This window comes from Nicotiana tabacum, chromosome 5 (genome assembly GCF_000715075.1).
Source record: "Nicotiana tabacum cultivar K326 chromosome 5, ASM71507v2, whole genome shotgun sequence".
NCBI lineage: Eukaryota > Viridiplantae > Streptophyta > Magnoliopsida > Solanales > Solanaceae > Nicotiana > Nicotiana tabacum.
This window is the reverse complement of record NC_134084.1, coordinates 84,711,940-84,729,382: the sequence shown is the minus strand read 5'-3', so window position 1 is coordinate 84,729,382 and position 17,443 is coordinate 84,711,940. Positions and strand designations below refer to the sequence as shown.

The window sequence follows — 17,443 nt, the reverse complement described above, 5'->3', positions numbered from 1 at the left end:
TCGAAATACCTTTGGCTTTATGTTGTTATCTTGAAATGTCAAGTAATATATACGTAGCATAATAATATTATTCCGAAAAAAAGAAGAGAAAATGCTTGCAGTAATATTATTGAATTGTCACAATCTAACATTTTTTACATTTTCAAACAGTCAAGAATCTTTAGATGCTCCAATAAGGGTCCATAACATGTAGGAGTAATGACAGTGCAGCTGTGCAAGAAAGCAAAGGAAACTAGCTAGTAGATACGTACACGGTATAACAGAATTAATTCTAATTGCAGAGTTATTTTAAACAAAAGTAAAAATAGAAACAAATAAAGAGAGGCTCGAACATCTGTCCCCCTCGGTGGCAATTGAAATCCATGTTTAAAAGAGCTTAAATTCGTGTATATATACACTCTAAAAGAGTTCAAATGGTGAGGGTTATTTTATTTATCACCGAGATATATAGTGTGATGATAAAAATTCCTTCACTTTTAGTAAGAGATTTTTTGTTTGTGACCGAGAATAAAAAAGATTCTTAAAAGAAAGCGTTTTAATTTACCTTTTAATAAGTTTACTTGACATAAATTTAAATTTGTCGGGACAATACATTGGAATAGTTAAAAGGTCATTCTATTTCTTGCATTTTCTAATTATCCTATCTATATTGACCTCAGAGTTTCCACATATTTTACCACAAAAAAAAAAAAAAAACTAAAAAGAAAATATCCATCACCTTTTTCTATAATTTGCTACTCTTCTTTCATGAAAAAACACCAGCTAAGAGATCTAAAAGCTTCTTCTCTGAAAAGTAAAAAAGAAAAAATCTTAACAGACTATTCTTTCTTGCTTGTTGTTGAAGATTTCTATCTCCATACTGCTTAACAAACAAGCTGATATTTCAGACAAAGATTATGACTTTTCTGTAGAAGAAATGTATGGTACTAACTCCCTAGTGTTTATCTTCTGATTCTAGTTTTATATATTCTTCAAATTCCATATATAAAGAAGTGTTATTTGCAAAAAAAAAAAAAAAAACAAAAAAAAACAGAGAGCTATTAATGGATTCAGAGTTTGATAAAAACCAGAACATGAATTCTGGTTTGTTAAGGTTTCGTTCAGCTCCAAGTTCTTTGTTTGAGAATCTCACTGATGGAGTAATAAAGATTGAAAATTTTGGCAGTGAGAATAAAGGGTTCAATCTTGCTGGTTTAAATAATCAATTGGTGTCTCAGAATTCACAGTTGCCACCTCAATATCCAAGGCAAAATACTAGTGCTAATGTGGGGTCAACGGATGGTGGTGGGTACAGGGTGATGGGCTCATTGGGAAATAATCATGAGAGGCAAAACAAGTTGGCATCAAATCTTATGAGGCAAAATAGTTCTCCAGCTGGCTTATTCTCCCACCTTAATTCTCAAATTGGTATCTACTGTTTCATATTCTTGTTGTTCATGCATTCATTCTTCATCTTCCTTCTTTAGGAAAGTACTCTAAATTTGTGGGCAATATTTTATTTTCTTAAAGTAGGTAAAGGGGTGCATTCAATAATAGTTCTAAGTTTATATACAAATGAACAAGTGAGGATTCGTATAGCCAGCCAACCCCAACTTGTTTGGGATTGAGGCGCAGTTGTTGTACTGTTATATATATTTTCAGTTAATGTTTTTAACAAAGTATTGATGGATTTAGAGTTTCTAGCAGTTGCTAAAAGATTAAGCAGATGATACTATGTCAGAAGATTATATTTATGTTGATGTCTCTGGTTTGCCCTGATTTAGTTTCTGTTCCAAATTGGAGTAGATGATGGCAGGATGTAGAGTCGTGGGTAAGTTTAAATCAAGGCGAAACCAGGATGTGGAGTCGTGGGTTCAATGAGTGTGATCATATTATATGTACACATTTTAATTTTTTTTTGCACACACACATATATATATAAATACATAGATCGAGCTGTGTGACCAAGAGATCACGGGTTCGAGCCGTGGAAACAGCCTATTGCAAAATGTAGGGTAAGACTGCGTACATAGACCTTTGCGGTCCGGCCCTTCCCCGGACTCCCGCATAGCGGGAGCTTAGTGCACTAGGCTGCCTTTTTTTATATATACATAGATCGAGCTAAAAACAGTATGTTCAGTTGAATCCACAGAGCCTGCCCTACATCCACTTCTAGTAGAAATGGGAGTTTCAGGTGCTTTTCGCCACCTTCTTTCCCTAATTGTGTTGGCTTCTGCATTCTTGACAGTTGACACTCTTATAGTGTTCACTAATAAGAAGTTTCAGTTGTTAGCTACTTAATGTTTAATGGTAAATTACAGGCTATGGCACGTTGAAAGGCGGTGGTGGTGGAGGTTACAGAATGGCAAATGTTGCCAGTGGAGATTCAAGTCCATCTTCAAGTAGGTTGAAAGGTCATTTTAGTAGTTTCCCATCAGGGACACCTTCATCATTAGGAATGTTGTCTCGAATCTCAGAGGTCGATAACGAGAGCAGCATAACAACTGTCCCTGATGATGACAAGCGTAGAGATGGCAACTCAGAAGCTCAATTCTACAATATGGGATTCCCTTTTACCTCTTGGAATGATTCCCCTCAACTAGATAATGAAGGGAAGCTATTTGCTAATGCTGATCAGGTATGAAAATATAACGTGGGGTATAATTTGAAATCATTTGTTATGTTATGTGGAATTTGAATTGGCAATCTTGATTGTAACCAGATTGAAGAAGTTGGAAATAGGCCTCCAATTTTGTCACACCACCTAAGTTTACCAAAGACACCAGCTGAAATTGCAGCTATTGAGAAGTTATTGCATTTCCAAGACACTATTCCCTGTAAGATCCGCGCCAAACGTGGCTGTGCTACTCATCCTAGGAGCATTGCAGAAAGGGTAGGACATAAACAACATACATAGTTGTACATATATGTTTATGCCCTATCTAATTCTTATGTTCATTATTGTCACAATATCTTGAATTTCCCAACAAGTCAGTCTATGTTTAAAGTTCAATTTTGAATCAAGAAGTACTTTGGTGGAACTCGCGAGATAAAAATATATGATGGTATTTCAGGTGAGAAGAACCCGAATAAGTGAAAGAATGAGGAAGCTACAGGAGCTTGTCCCCAACATGGACAAGGTAGATTTTCCATACCTATTTTCAGCACTTTTTCTTTTGTTCTTTTGGTGGAGTCTTATTAAGGTATAATTCATGTTGGCAGCAAACAAACACAGCAGACATGTTAGATTTGGCTGTTGAGTACATTAAAGACCTCCAAAAACAGTACAAGGTACAATTTGGAAGCATAAATCCAAAATTTGCTTTAATCAATTCTATCCCTTGAAACTTCTCACACATTTATGCCATGATTTTCAGACACTCACTGATCATCGGGCGAACTGCAAATGCTCAGCAATGCAGAACCAAAGGGTCTGATTTGCTTATGCACAATGGAGAAGAGTACAAGAGGAGTATACATAAATGGAGTTTCTTTTCAAAAGGGTATAGGTTAGGAAGTTTAGAAAAAGAACAAGAAATAACACATAAAAGGACAGCCCGGTGCACTAAGCTCCGGCTATGCGCGAAGTCCGGATAAGTGCCAAACCACGAGGATCTTTGGTTGTCGTTTTTGCAGATGGTAGATGCTATAAACTAACAATGTTTCAAAGTTCAAACAACATAATTAGTGGAAAAGTGTACATTGGTTGCATAGGACATGCAAGAATAAGATTATGTATTCCTTGGTATATGCATTCCCTTTTCTCTTGGAGTTTAAGTAATGCATACTGACAATATAAAGAACTTTTATATTATTAGCAATTTAACACGTAACAACGAGTTATTACTCTAGTTTTCATGTTATCGTATCAATATTGAAAGTAATATGTTGTTATTGGTCTAGTGCAAATTTTTTTTAAATCTTTTCTTTTGCTTAATAAAGAAGTGTGGATTAGCATAAAAGTCAATGCTTCTTTTTTCCCACTTGATCTCATATATGAGCTGTTAGATCCCTCCTTTCCATTTATAGACCAACCAAGATGTGGATGGGTGAGGTTGTTATTGGTGGAAGTCAAACGTATCTATATATTAAAGCCTATATATGACTTAAATCTTTAACTGCCTGGATGACCTTTTTCTCTAGACTAGAGGAACCTTATCTGATTCCTATTCTATTATTTGAAGGAACACAAAATTTCAAGAAGCATCTCTGCTTACTGCTATGCCTTTTTCTTGTCCAATTAGAAAAAAGGGGCTGATATTATTTCATTGCATTGAATTGGTTAGTTGGGATTGCCTTGGGAATGCTTATACCCATATCAGTGACAGTACTGAGGTGGAAATGTGACGACAAAAGTGCAAATATACAGGACAGCATTGGCCCCATGACAGCCCCACAGCACTGACTAGTGTGTGAGGTGCTGTAATGAATGACTGACACGTGAATGTATTCTAACAATTACAGCACTTGAGAGGAAAAAAAAGCAAAAATTCGAACTTGTGGCCTCGAGTAATCTTGAGCCACCGCACTAAGCTTCCTTTATACCCTATTTGTACAATATGGTTTTCGACACAGGAAATTCAAGTGAACCTCATTCAGACCATGTAGTGCTGGTTGCCTAAGAGAATTAATATGACCTGATGAAACTTAGGAATAAGACATGGAAATACTTAATTAACGACTAACTATGTATTTTTTTTAAATAATTGAGGTGTCTGGGTCAGCTTGCGTGCATCCCGATTAATTTTACAGGATACTTGCTACTTTCTACTATAAACAATTACCAGGTAACTTTATCCATCAAATCTTAGATAAATGAAAAGAAATTACCTAGTATTTTTGTCTCTATTGGAACGAGGACCATGTGTCTTGTACAGAACAAATTGATATTAGCTCTAGCTCCTTTTCATATTCAAGTTGGGATCCATATATATGGTTTTAATTAAAAAGCATAAACAAGAAATTGTACTGGGAGAGGATACAGAATTCTGTGGGCAAAAAAGAAAAGCGGATTTGCCAGAGCAGCAAACTATAGCAGAGTAGAACTAGGCCTTCTATTGGATCTTCCTATGTGAAAGTACATAGAAAAATGACATTGTAAAAAATTGATAAGGTAAAATTTTCATTTATTTATCAAAAGAAACTCCCTTTTGAAGTCAGGATTTATTTTCCTTGAGAGTAAGAAGACTTTGTCTCGCCCATGCCCAAGAAAAAAAGATCAAATCAGCAATAACTTTCGAGTAAAGGATTTTTTTGCTTATCATTATTCCCTCGAAGTAGGATTAAACTAAGTCAGTATTCTGGGTTGTTCATGTGGATAATACATCCACATTCAAAGAGTGAAGTCATTTACATTTTTTTCTCCTTTTTCTTAGGGGTTTGGGAAGGGGACATGGATGACATTTTTAATATTCTCTCCCCCGTCTCCCACCCACACGTAAAACTAAACACAAACCGCACCCTACTAAGTATTTTTATAACCCGTTCTTATGGTGAAAATCACAAGGATATATTACAGAAATTTGTCAAGAATGAATCTAAACAACCAATGCAAGAAAGTATTAAATGGGCATTAGATGGAAACAACTGACCAATAACGCTCATACATACATCAGCTCATCATCACCATAGTTCCGTGGGACCGAAACAGGCTTAAATGTAGCAACATGGATAGTGAGAATTAAAATAGCCGATCCCAATTTCTTGGGTATTCGGTGTAGTTGTTGTTTCAACTCATTCTCGTAGACAATACTGTAGCAATGATGTAAAGGAAAGGATCCTTCATTTCCTTCAATTTCCAGAAAATGGGATACATTTCTCTCACTTATATATATTATTTTTGTGATGTTCAAGGGATAATATAGACGAGTGAATACATCTACTAGGAACAAGACTAATAAGGATTCAACAGCCATTACCTACATTGAGAATTCAGGAGATTGAATATATGAGCAATCATCTTTAAAAGATTTACAACTTGGTTCCACTTGTTTGACTAGACTTCTCTTTTCTTCTACATCAAACCTATAATACAAAATGAAGAAAAATGAATCGGGTAATATTTCCACAATATGAAAAGCTAGCAGTATTAACCACCATGTTTCTTTGCTTGTATTAAAGATTGAATGATAATCTAATATGTTCGCGAGCAAATCAGTGAAAACTAAGTATGATTGTTCTTTGATACAACACTTGGAATGCTGAATATAGAACACAAGTTTGTTTTTCTTTGTTTATGATTTAGCAACAAAAAATTCTGTCTACATATGATTTTGATATGACAAATGTGAGTCCAACAACTTTGTTTCTTCTTTTCCTGTTAGGGTATTGTTACTAATCTAATCAAGATTCTCTAATGATTCTTACATTTTCACATTCTTTGCATTTTACTCGCGTAAGAGTAGAGTCATCTGAATGCTTACCTATGGTCTCTTAAGGTATTTTTGTTGATGTATAAGGAATAGCCAGTATGATGAAAAGGAAAGTAATCTGCAAACAAATCGAGAAATGAGGAAAAAATTATTTATTGTAGAAAAGCTATAAGTGTAATGTAACGCATGAACTAAATATCAGCATAAAAACTCACCAGAACTTGAATATAGTAATTACGCTGACGGCTGAATATGCAAGATTTCCTGGTGGTAGATAAAGTCATCAATTGATTTTGACAAAAAATTCCAGAAAAGATAAACAAGGAAACATAACAAACCTTTGATTCAAGGTTCCAGAGTCTCTGCAGGTTTTCGAGATTGCTTCAAGCCTCTTCAAAGTAATCGTTGCATTTGGATCATTATGGTCAACCTGAAAAAACCGATTAAAGAATCAATTTTTTAACATAAAGAAGAACCATAGTCAAGCTTTGAACATCATTGGCTTCATAGATCAGATTTGACAAATTTAGAATTTTACAAACTAGCTTTTCACGGGGCAACTCTAGAATGAGTAAGTCACAACTGCATGCAGAGTTAAACTTGTCCTGAGAATGGTGAGCAATATATACCTTGGATTCCAATATACGACAAAAGTCAAAGAAAGCTCTGTAGACATCAGCCATTGTTCTTGTCTGACCAATAACCTTAGCACAGAGGCCTAGAAAGAAGAAACCAAAAAAAAAAAAGACTTAATGTTGTACTGAGAATCATGTATATTACTTTGTCCAATTAAAATTAAATATCGAGAAGATGTGTATCTTTACCTCGTCTCATTTCTACAACACCTTTGAAAACTTCAATGTTGTTGTAGTACATCGTCAAGTTCCCCATATTTATGATCTGGTAGTATAAGAAAGCACATCGTGAAGGCAATGAATGCTTCAAGAAGGATTACTTAACATGAACAAAAGTAATATTTCTGTAAGTATGAAAGTTATTGTAATACACCATATATGGGATGCATATGTTTCATGGCAACAAGACAATTACAGTGCAAATTGAATGATTTACTAAAGTGTAAGCTTATAGTGAGTTTGTTACACTTTCCATAACGCATTCCATTCTCATACACACACCAATATGAACTGTTCAAGGAAAGTTTATACCTGGGGAATTGCACAGAAGTGAAAGATAACAGGATCTCGTAAATTAGACATGTAAGTCAGACAATCTTCTGCATGTGATAAAGCATTAGTGACCATTTCATTCAGATATTGCACTGCCTTGACTGAGTTTTCCTCATACTTAAAGTCCTGAGGCACATAAGGAAGTGAACCAACATATGAACTTCAAACAAGGAATAGCACTTGTTATGATGAAATCAAATGAATTCTACAACATCTTTAAGGAAAAGACGACAAACCTCATTTCAAACAGAACTAACCTCAAGTTTGTTAACATATTTACTCCAAATTTGACGGGGCCAGAACATACGACACTTGGGTACTTCATTTATGTCCTCTAGATAATCTCTAATGATGCTTATTTTCTGAAATATATTTCCAAATATCAAAGTTTTTTGAGGACTGCTAAACATGCATGTTAGGGTCAATATATACAATACCTGAAGAAATAAACCCATAGAAATGGAGAGGGATTCTGGTGCTAAATCTTCTCTTCGAGAAGCATAAAAAAGATTTGACAAGCCTAATCCACAAAGTCCAGCTGCATAATGACAATATTCATTGTAATCATCTAGTGTTTCTACCTGCATGAGACCAGATGGCTTGTAAGTGAAATGCACGAGGGTTAAAGTATGCAGGGACACCCTTAGACATCATAAAAGTGGCGCTTTCATAAGGCATATATGCTTTATAAATTCTAAATTAGAATGATGACTAGCCATTGAAATTACCAATCAAAAGAACAAGACTAAAATGAAGATAACCAAATATCAAGTATTTCTCATCTCTCGATACTATTTAGTATTGTTTCTTTTTTCTCCAGATACATAGAAGATGACTCCAAAATGACAAAATGTGCAATTCATGGTTTTCTTTATATTGTTCCTCAAAACATGAAGACGATATGCAGGTATATGAATTATTACTAGCAGAAATACTAATAACAAATTCATTGACTGAAACTATTGAGAGTAAAGCTGCAGATGTCAAAGTCAAATTTGCTGGTACAGCACTGAGAAGACAAATGCACATTAGACATGTTCATCATCATAATTAATGTGTTAATATATATCCTGAATCACCTCCTTGCATAGAAATTTTGCCATTCCTTCACCCATCCTCTTGGTGATATCCTTAATCACCTCCTGATAACTGCAAAATACGTAGAACGTTCATTCACAAATACTCGCATCCAATCATAAAAGCATTGTTCTGATTTTGACTTCAAACTATATATGATTCTGGAGTTCACGTATCAGTAAGTATGTAATTGGACTGTTCAGTATCACCACAGGACATTGAGCAAATATATCTACGAAGCACACCTTTTTAATTCGTATAAATCTGCCGGATCAATTCTTAATATGCAACAATATATTAATACTAGAAAAGCAAAAAATCTTTGCAAAAACTAACTTTTTATCAAACTCCAGGAAAGCAGTGGAAACATGATGGAATTGGTCCATGAGAACCTTGAAGGCGTTTGTACCACCTATAAATAACAACGGGTATAAGGCAACTAGTCTAGTAAACTTCACATAAATATCATAAAATAAGAAACAATAATGAAGTGGGAAAAACTATATCTTGAAACGAAATTAAAGTGAGATAATATCCTCTAAAATAAAAGTATAATGCTAATTATTTCTTTTGGAAAACAACTGATAGTATTATGCATTGAATTTACGCTTTGCCGTAGAGTCGTAACTAGAACTTGAAGCTTATGAGCTCGAGATCCTAATCCTTTTAAGTAACTGAGTTCTAAATTAACATATATATCACAAATGAATTTTATAAGATAAATACAAGGTTTGAACTAAAATTACTGGGTTTGATTAAACCCGTAGCCGACACTTTAGGTCCGATCCGCCCCAGGGTAAAAATTAAAGTATTTAAGCAATCAAATCCCTCATAAAGCAATAACAAATTATTGTTTTGATAAGAATTAATTGGAAACCTTATAATTAATAGTGTAAAAGATTTTATGAAGAAGAAAACCAAGAACCAAAACGCCTGTTTGTCAAAGCTTGTCCAAATGGAGCCTCTTTAATTACAAAAGCAAGAATAAAGTTGAGTGAAGAACACAAGTTAGAGCAATTAACACTCACATGAAAAATGCCATTCACGATCATAGAAATGGCAGTAAAAGTTTCTCAAGATCGGTACTCTAACCTCAATAGCTAAGCTGGTATCATCCTCTGTCAATTAGAAGGAAACAAAAAAATTAGTGAAAGCAACATTCCAATGCTTATAGAAATCAACCAATAGAATAATGGATTAGAATTCCTACAGTATATTCATGAAATTAAACTGATGAGAGATTATGGAATTGAACTCACCAACAGTGTCAAGTGCTCGACGAACCAAATAGTAAACGCAAACCTGCAGAGTTGGACGGAAGTTTACAAGACTCAACCTTCCAAAGAGAAAATAACAGGGGTAATTTTTAGTAGAAATGGCATGGGCAGCCACTGTTTAAGGTGGTATTTACTTTTTATCCAATATTTTTAATGCTTAGCAATAGTAGTCACTAGTCTATTAAAATTAATATGAAAAGACTGTGTTACTCTTTCTTCTATCTCTTTTCTCTCTGATCCTGCGTATACAAATATCTACTTGCAACTTATTAAGACAACTTTTACACCATATAAGGTCTGAATTGATCGTATTCTTAAAGTAAGAAAGTGAGATATGGAGCAGAGTTAGTAGACCTTGAGCCACACCGGAGGAAATGAGTTACTAAGAGAAACAACTCTTAGAGGGACAATCAAAGCATATGTCTTAGACTTCCATTTCTCTAATGATGCTTGAAGCTCTTCATCATCGTTATCTTCCACATTTTTCGATTTTCCAACTCCAGTGCCTATGTAATTAAAAGTTCATGGCACCAAGTAAAAGAAGCAGTAAAAAATAAAGAGGGAGAGAGAGGAGAAGAAACTTTAGACGAGATCTTCATGCAACATTCATTAGTATCAATGATATCAAAAGCAATTAGGCAAATAATGACACTAGTTCAAGTTCAAAAGTTAAGTTCACTAGTTCAAAGGTTAAGGACAGACAGTCCTTAACTTACAGTTACAAGTTCTAAAGTTAAGGACAAGCAGTCCTTAACTTATAGTTACAAGTTCAAAAGTTAAGGACAGACAGACCTTAACTTACAGTTACAAGTCCAAAAGTTAAGGACAATAGGTCTTTAACTTTGATTTCCAAGTTCAAAAGTTAAGGACAAACAGTCCTTAACTTACAGTTACACGTTCAAAAGTTAAGGACAAATAGTCCTTAACTTACAGTTACAAGTTCAAAAGTTAAGGATAATAGGTTCTTAACTTTGACTTACAAGTTCAAAAGTTAAGGACGCTTGGTCCTGAAGTTTGAGTTCCAAGTTCAAAAGTTAAGGACGCTTGGTCCTGAAGTTTGAGTTCCAAGTTCAAAAGTTAAGGACATGTAGCCCTGAAGTCCTGAACTTAGAGTTACAAGTTCAAAAGTTAAGGACATGTGGTCCTAAAGTCCTGAACTTAGAGTTCCAAGTTCAAAAGTTAAGGACATGTAGTCCTGAAGTCCTGAAGTTAAGTACAAAAGTTAAGGACATGAGCAGAAGGGTATTTTCGTCCGGGCAGTTAAAGTTTATTAAAGCAGTGGCTAAAGACTAAAAACATTTTAAACGGTGGCTTAAAAGTAAATACATGTGTTATTAGTGGCTAACCGTGCACTTCCCCCTAATTTTGATGTAGAAATATTTTCTTCTTTTATATCGTCAAACTGAATAGAGATTTTTACCTGTGTACTACGTGAGAAACTTATTTACTTTCGCTTAGGTTTTAACTTAATTACAAGTTGATATATAATTTACCCGTCGTTGTTCATTGCCCCGCCAACCATTGAGCCTTCAAAAGCTTCGAACTTTGATTTGAATTTGATTTTTGTAAACTTATTATTTATTTTGATTGGGTGTTGTTACAAACGATCGGGAATATTCTTTCGAGTTTATATATCAATTTTGAGAGTTTTTGGTGAAGATTATAATTGATTTTGGATGAATTTTTAGATTGAAACTCGAAGATGTATTAAAGTTGCATTATAATTACATGTAAATTTTATTTAAGTTTTGTTCTGTAGTAGTTAATTTTTTTAATTTGAATGTTGTATGAAAGTTGAAAAATAGTTACATAATATATGAATCATTGTATGAAATTTGTATTTAAATTATAATACTTTCTTTTTACATAAAATTATTGATATATATCAAAATTATATCAAGAGAGAAAGTTTGATTGGAATTTCAGAGAAGAAAAAGAATGTACCGCATGCAAAATACATACAAAAGACATATTTGTATAAAAATTATATTTAAGTTATGATGTTGTAGTTATTTTTAACTGGGTAAAAATAATGTATGAAAGTTGTAGATAAATTATAAATAAATTGTATACAATATAATTAGTTGTATAAAATTTAGTTTTAGTTTATGTATTGTTGTAGTATCAAATTTGATGTCATGCCTATAATATAAGATTGTAATACATCTTGACATTTGGAATATCATAAATTTTGTCATTTAAGGAAGAAGAATATTTTTGATTAGGCCAATTAAGTGGATCAAGCACCAAAAAATTATCCGAATTGTCAAACGAATCAACTATACTCCATTTAGTGATTTTAATCTCCACTTCACCGATACAAATTACTATTACGTGCAATCGATCCGATGAAGCACTACAGAACAAGTTCCTAAGAAAAAAAGAAAAGAGTGTAATTACATCCCATAATTTAAGGCACTAATAATGGATTACATATGACGAGAGGCGGCAGAGAATAGGGAAAGAGGAAAAGAGAGGAAAAAGCAAAAGGATGTAACTGAATCTTCTAATTTAAAGCAATAATAACGGATTGTATATAAATTGTAAGCAATCCTTGTTTATGGCGGGTAATATACAAAATTAGGATAATTTTGATAAATAAGTTTCAAATATTGCATAAGAACGAAAACATTCCAAAAAGTTATATTAAAAGAAGGGCAAACCAGTTTACGAAGCATTCCGCGTTCACACAGGGTCCGGGCAGAAGCGGAGCCACATTATCGGCTACGGGTTTGACCGAACCTAGTAGCTTTGGTTCAATCATGTATTTGTCTTAAAATTTTCATTAAATATGTAGTAACAATTATTAACTTGGAACCCATTAACTTAAAAGGATTAGGATTCCAATTCCATAAGCTTGAAATCCAGGCTCCACCCGGAGAAAGGCCGCCCCAAAGGGGTGTGATGTAAGAGTCCTCCTCTTGAAGTTGGTAATTTAAATGCACGCATCAATATAATGTTTGATTTCATGGCTCGAACATGTGACTTATAGGTCTATTTTTATAATAAAAATAACTACCTTTACCTTATTATCATGAAATTAAAGTCACTAAATTATACTAGTACTAATTTAAGCAGAAATGTCACTCAAACTTTTTTTAAGTTTCATAGAAAATGTCTCTTTTTTTTTCAAGTGACTTTTTGTGATACTTACATAAAGTTGAATAACATTTTTATTACAAAAAATAGTGTAATAACTTTAATATAATAAAATAAAAATTAAGTGACCATTTAGGGGTGACAAATGGGTGGGTCGGGTCAAAATGGGTCATGCAAACACAGATAAATTATCCGATCCGACCCATATTTAATTCGGATAAAAATGATCATAGTATATATTTATGTTAATATGTTGGAAAAGCTACTTGTGGGATTATACTGCTCTGTTGTAGTAGTATGTTGGAAAGGCTAGGTAATTTACCTTATTTTTTAAATAATTACTTGTAGACACTACTAAGGTAACTGACTAAAGTTTCTTTTACATTAAAAAAAGGAAAAAAGGCATTTCACTTACGACGTTCGAAGGTCGGTAGGGAGCTGTTGAATGAGGAGAGCAGAGCTGCGAGAGACGTTGCGGAGAGTAGTATAGCAGAAGGCCCAGTGTGGCTGCAATGGTGTCCGCTTCTCGATGAGTTTTGCAGCTACCATGAGCTTCATCAATGGCTATACTTCATCCGGATGCCTCACAATCTCCGCCATTCTTCTACCTTTTTCTTCAGCCAAATATTGGACAACAGTAGTACTGTTTCAGAAAAAGAAGTGTGATAATGACAAGTGTCAATGACAGTATATATAAGTATGAGAAAAACTGAGACTTTATGAGTTGAGCCAGAGGTTCTTTCCAACTTGCTTTTCTCGTGGTCAGATTGTTCTTTGGGAGTTGAGTATCAAGTGAAAAACACATTTCATGCATTTGTTCCATTTTATACATCATTCTTTTCTTTCTATTAATATGTTTTTAAACAATCACATGCTAGATCTTATATATAGAGACACGAGCTCTAACAGTATTATTTATTAGTATGTGTTAAAAGTTTTTCTTTCTTTTCAAACACCACGTATAAAATTAAATTGAATATAAAATAATAAAATATACATTCTGGCGAGTTAATGTTGAATTTTATTGTCGCTCTATAATGATATTTTCTCTCTTTCTCCCTCTCTCTATATAATATCATCCACAATGTGTCGAATGCTAGGCTCGCACTACTAGAATTCGGCCAAAAAGCGACCAAATATTGGCGACCAAATTTGGTCTGTTAAGAAAAGCGACCAAAGTTGGTCGCCAAACTATCGAAAATAATAAAAAAATATTTGAAATAATTTAGCGACCATAGTTGGTCGCTATTTGGACGCAAATTTAGTCAAACTGTTGACTGGACTGGTCAGACTTGCTTGGTCAAAGATACACTGAGTTTAGCGACCAATGTTGGTCGCAAAAGTGGGACCCACACAATTTTTTTTAATAATTTTATTATTATTTTATAAAACTTATAAAATATAAATATATATAATTTAAAACTTGCGACCAAAGTTGGTCGCTAACTGAAGGATAAGAAGATAGCGACCAAAGGATAAGAAGATAGCGACCAACTTTGGTCGCTAAAGTGGGACCCAGTTATAATATTTTAATAAATTTATATTTATGTAAATTTTTTATAAAATATAAATAAATATAATCCAAAATTTAGCGACCAAAGTTGGTCGCCAATGTGGGACCCAGTTCTAACGTTTAACAATTTTTATTATTAATTTAAATATTATATAAAATATAAATAAATCTGATTAAATTTTAGTGACCAAATTTTGTCTCTAATTTAAATTCATGTACATTTAGTGACCAACTTTGGTCGCTAAATTAAATTCATTTAAAGTTAGCGACCAAAGTTGGTCTCTATATGGTCAAATTTAAAAATCACTTTTGTGTTTACTATGTAAATAATATAAATGTAAGTTGTTAATAATTTTGTAATACAAGGGATGAATAGTACTACGAAGCGGGCGTGTGTGTCTATATATACAATATATGTCTTTACGCTATACTATGCACTAAGTATAAGTGTATGAGGTAATACCGTATCGAATATAGCTTATATATATAATATATATACTTACGCTATACTATGCACTAACTATAAGTGTATTAGGTAATACCGTATCGAATACAACTTATATATATATATAATATATATACTTACGCTATACTATGCACTAAGTATAAGTGTATGAGGTAATACCGTATCGAATACAGCTTATATATATATATATATATATAATATATGTACTTACGCTATACTATGCACTAACTATAAGTGTATTAGGTAATACCGTATCGAATATATATATATATATATATAATATGTACTTACGCTATAATATGCACTAAGTATAAGTGTATGAGGTAATACCGTATCGAATACAGCTTATATATATAATATATGTACTTACGCTATACTATGCACTAAGTATAAGTGTATGAGGTAATACCGTATCGAATATAGCTTATATATATATAATATATGTACTCACGCTATACTATGCACTAAGTATAAGTGTATGAGGTAATACCGTATCGAATACAACTTATATATATATATATATATATATATATATATATATATATATATATATATATATAATATATGTACTTACGCTATACTATGCACTAAGTATAAGTGTATGAGGTAATACCGTATCGAATACAGCTTATATATATACAATATATATACTTACGCTATATTATGCACTAAGTATAAGTGTACTAGGTAATACCGTATCGAATACAACTTATATATATATATAATATATGTACTTACGCTATACTATGCACTAAGTATAATATATATATATATAATATGTACTTACGCTATACTATGCACTAACTATAAGTGTATGAGGTAATACCGTATCGAATACAGCTTATATATATACAATATATATACTTACGCTATATTATGCATTAAGTATAAGTGTACTAGGTAATACCGTATCGAATACAACTTATATATATATATATAATATATGTACTTACGCTATACTATGCACTAAGTATAAGTGTATGAGGTAATACCGTATCGAATACAGCTTATATATATACAATATATATACTTACGCTATATTATGCACTAAGTATAAGTGTACTAGGTAATACCGTATCGAATACAACTTATATATATATATAATATATGTACTTACATATAGCTTATATATATATAATATATGTACTTACGCTATACTATGCACTAAGTATAAGTGTATGAGGTAATACCGTATCGAATATAGCTTATATATATATATATATATAATATATGTACTTACGCTATACTATGCACTAAGTATAAGTGTATGAGGTAATACCGTATCGAATATAGCTTATATATATATATATATATATATATATATATATATATATATATATATATATACATACGCTATACTATGCACTAACTATAAGTGTATTAGGTAATAGCGTATCGAATACAGCTTATATATATATTTAAATAGCGACCAACTGTGGTCGCTATTTTGGTCAAACGGTCAGAATATAGCGACCAAAGTTGGTCGCTATGTCTAAAAATTCAAAACTGTTTTACCCACCAAAATAGCGACCAACGTTGGTCGCTATTTTAATTACATAACTCTCAAAACCGGGATCCCCTCCCATTCTTTCTAAAAAATTCCCAAAATCCCTCTTTTCTCTCTCACACTCAAACCCCACCCCCTTCCAACTCCCACCACCAGGCCCCACCCACGCCACCAACGACCACCGCTCAGCTGCTGCCGTCGCCGTCGCCTCTGCCGCTGTTGCATCTCTCCTTCTCCACCTCCTAAAAATTCAAGGTTAGAATTACAAACCTAGGGTTTCAATTAGTGTTTCAATTGTTTATTGTTTCAACCTAGAATTAGTGTTTCAATTGATTATTTAACATTGTATTTTATAGAAACCTAGGGTTGTAACGACCCGACCGGTCGTTTTGAGCTCTAGTGCGTCGTTCAGCAGTTGGAAGTCATGAACAACTTCATTTCAAGTATATTGACTTGTACGTATGGTCAGAGTTGAATTTCGGGAAATTCGGAGTCAAATTGGAAAGAAACTTTTCATTTCGGCAACCTTAAGTTAAAGAAAATGGCTAAGATTGGAATTTTGAGTAAACGACCTCGGAATTGGGATCTGAAAGTTCCAGCATGTTCGTATGATGATTTCAGACTTGGGCGTATGTCCGGATTTGGTTTTGGATAACCCGTGAGCATTTTGGCGTATATTGTGGAAGTTAGTATTTTAGAAGAATTGCATAAATTTGGGTTGGAAGGCATTTTAGTGTTATAGATGTCCATTTGGGATTCTGAGTCTGAGAATAGCTCCGTATGGTGATTCTGGAGTTGGGAGCGCGATCGGAAGTAAATTCGGATGTCCGGAGGTCATTTTGAAGTCATTTGGCTAAATATAGAAATTTGAAGGTTTTTGAGAAAATTCGACCGGAAGTGAAAATTTTGATATCGGGGTCGGAATGCGATTCTGAAAGTTGGTGCAAGTCCGTAATATCGAATGTGA

The 17,443-nt window shown here is 33.3% G+C and overlaps 2 protein-coding genes across 5 annotated transcripts; one reads left to right on the top strand and one right to left on the bottom strand.

Moving 5' to 3' along the window:
• Positions 1–647: 647 nt before the first annotated feature.
• LOC107822230 (transcription factor bHLH130-like) lies at positions 648–3,807 on the top strand. Of its 2 annotated transcripts, XM_016648752.2 has the most exons (7): positions 648–1,407; positions 2,301–2,381; positions 2,457–2,617; positions 2,702–2,872; positions 3,054–3,119; positions 3,202–3,270; positions 3,357–3,807. In XM_016648752.2, the coding sequence occupies exons 1-7, from the start codon at positions 1,044–1,046 to the stop codon at positions 3,414–3,416; spliced, it is 972 nt and encodes a 323-aa protein (XP_016504238.1). In that variant the 5' UTR covers positions 648–1,043; the 3' UTR covers positions 3,417–3,807. The 2 variants fall into 2 exon arrangements, with proteins under 2 accessions (XP_016504238.1, XP_016504237.1); XM_016648751.2 differs by having other exon boundaries at positions 682–1,407; positions 2,301–2,617.
• A 1,827-nt stretch (positions 3,808–5,634) lies between these two features.
• On the bottom strand, positions 5,635–10,215 carry LOC107822229 (squalene synthase-like). Of its 3 annotated transcripts, none has more exons than XM_075253727.1 (13): positions 9,874–9,929; positions 9,643–9,732; positions 8,951–9,026; positions 8,617–8,686; positions 7,975–8,118; positions 7,795–7,899; positions 7,517–7,663; positions 7,175–7,250; positions 6,980–7,068; positions 6,689–6,780; positions 6,566–6,596; positions 6,402–6,468; positions 5,635–6,003 (listed from the first exon to the last, which is right to left on the bottom strand). In XM_075253727.1, exons 3-12 carry the CDS (start codon positions 8,998–9,000, stop codon positions 6,412–6,414), a joined length of 861 nt encoding a protein of 286 aa, XP_075109828.1. In that variant the 5' UTR covers positions 9,001–9,026; positions 9,643–9,732; positions 9,874–9,929; the 3' UTR covers positions 5,635–6,003; positions 6,402–6,411. The 3 variants fall into 3 exon arrangements, with proteins under 3 accessions (XP_075109828.1, XP_075109827.1, XP_075109829.1); XM_075253726.1 differs by having other exon boundaries at positions 6,566–6,614; positions 9,874–9,928; XM_075253728.1 differs by lacking the exon at positions 8,951–9,026 and having other exon boundaries at positions 6,566–6,614; positions 9,874–10,215.
• Positions 10,216–17,443: the final 7,228 nt, after the last annotated feature.

What these genes read in the sequence shown, in the direction of transcription:
- LOC107822230 (XM_016648751.2), top strand. Translation starts at nt 1,044, where the DNA reads ATGGATTCAGAGTTTGATAAAAACCAGAACATGAATTCTGGTTTGTTA. An exon ending in CTAGGAGCATTGCAGAAAGG is followed by an intron (nt 2,873 to 3,053) that starts GTAGGACATAAA and finishes ATGGTATTTCAG; the next exon opens with GTGAGAAGAACCCGAATAAG. An exon ending in ACCTCCAAAAACAGTACAAG is followed by an intron (nt 3,271 to 3,356) that starts GTACAATTTGGA and finishes CATGATTTTCAG; the next exon opens with ACACTCACTGATCATCGGGC.
- LOC107822229 (XM_075253726.1), bottom strand. Translation starts at nt 9,000, where the DNA reads ATGGACCAATTCCATCATGTTTCCACTGCTTTCCTGGAGTTTGATAAA. An exon ending in CTATGGGTTTATTTCTTCAG is followed by an intron (nt 7,900 to 7,974) that starts GTATTGTATATA and finishes AATATATTTCAG; the next exon opens with AAAATAAGCATCATTAGAGA. An exon ending in GTCGTATATTGGAATCCAAG is followed by an intron (nt 6,781 to 6,979) that starts GTATATATTGCT and finishes CGGTTTTTTCAG; the next exon opens with GTTGACCATAATGATCCAAA.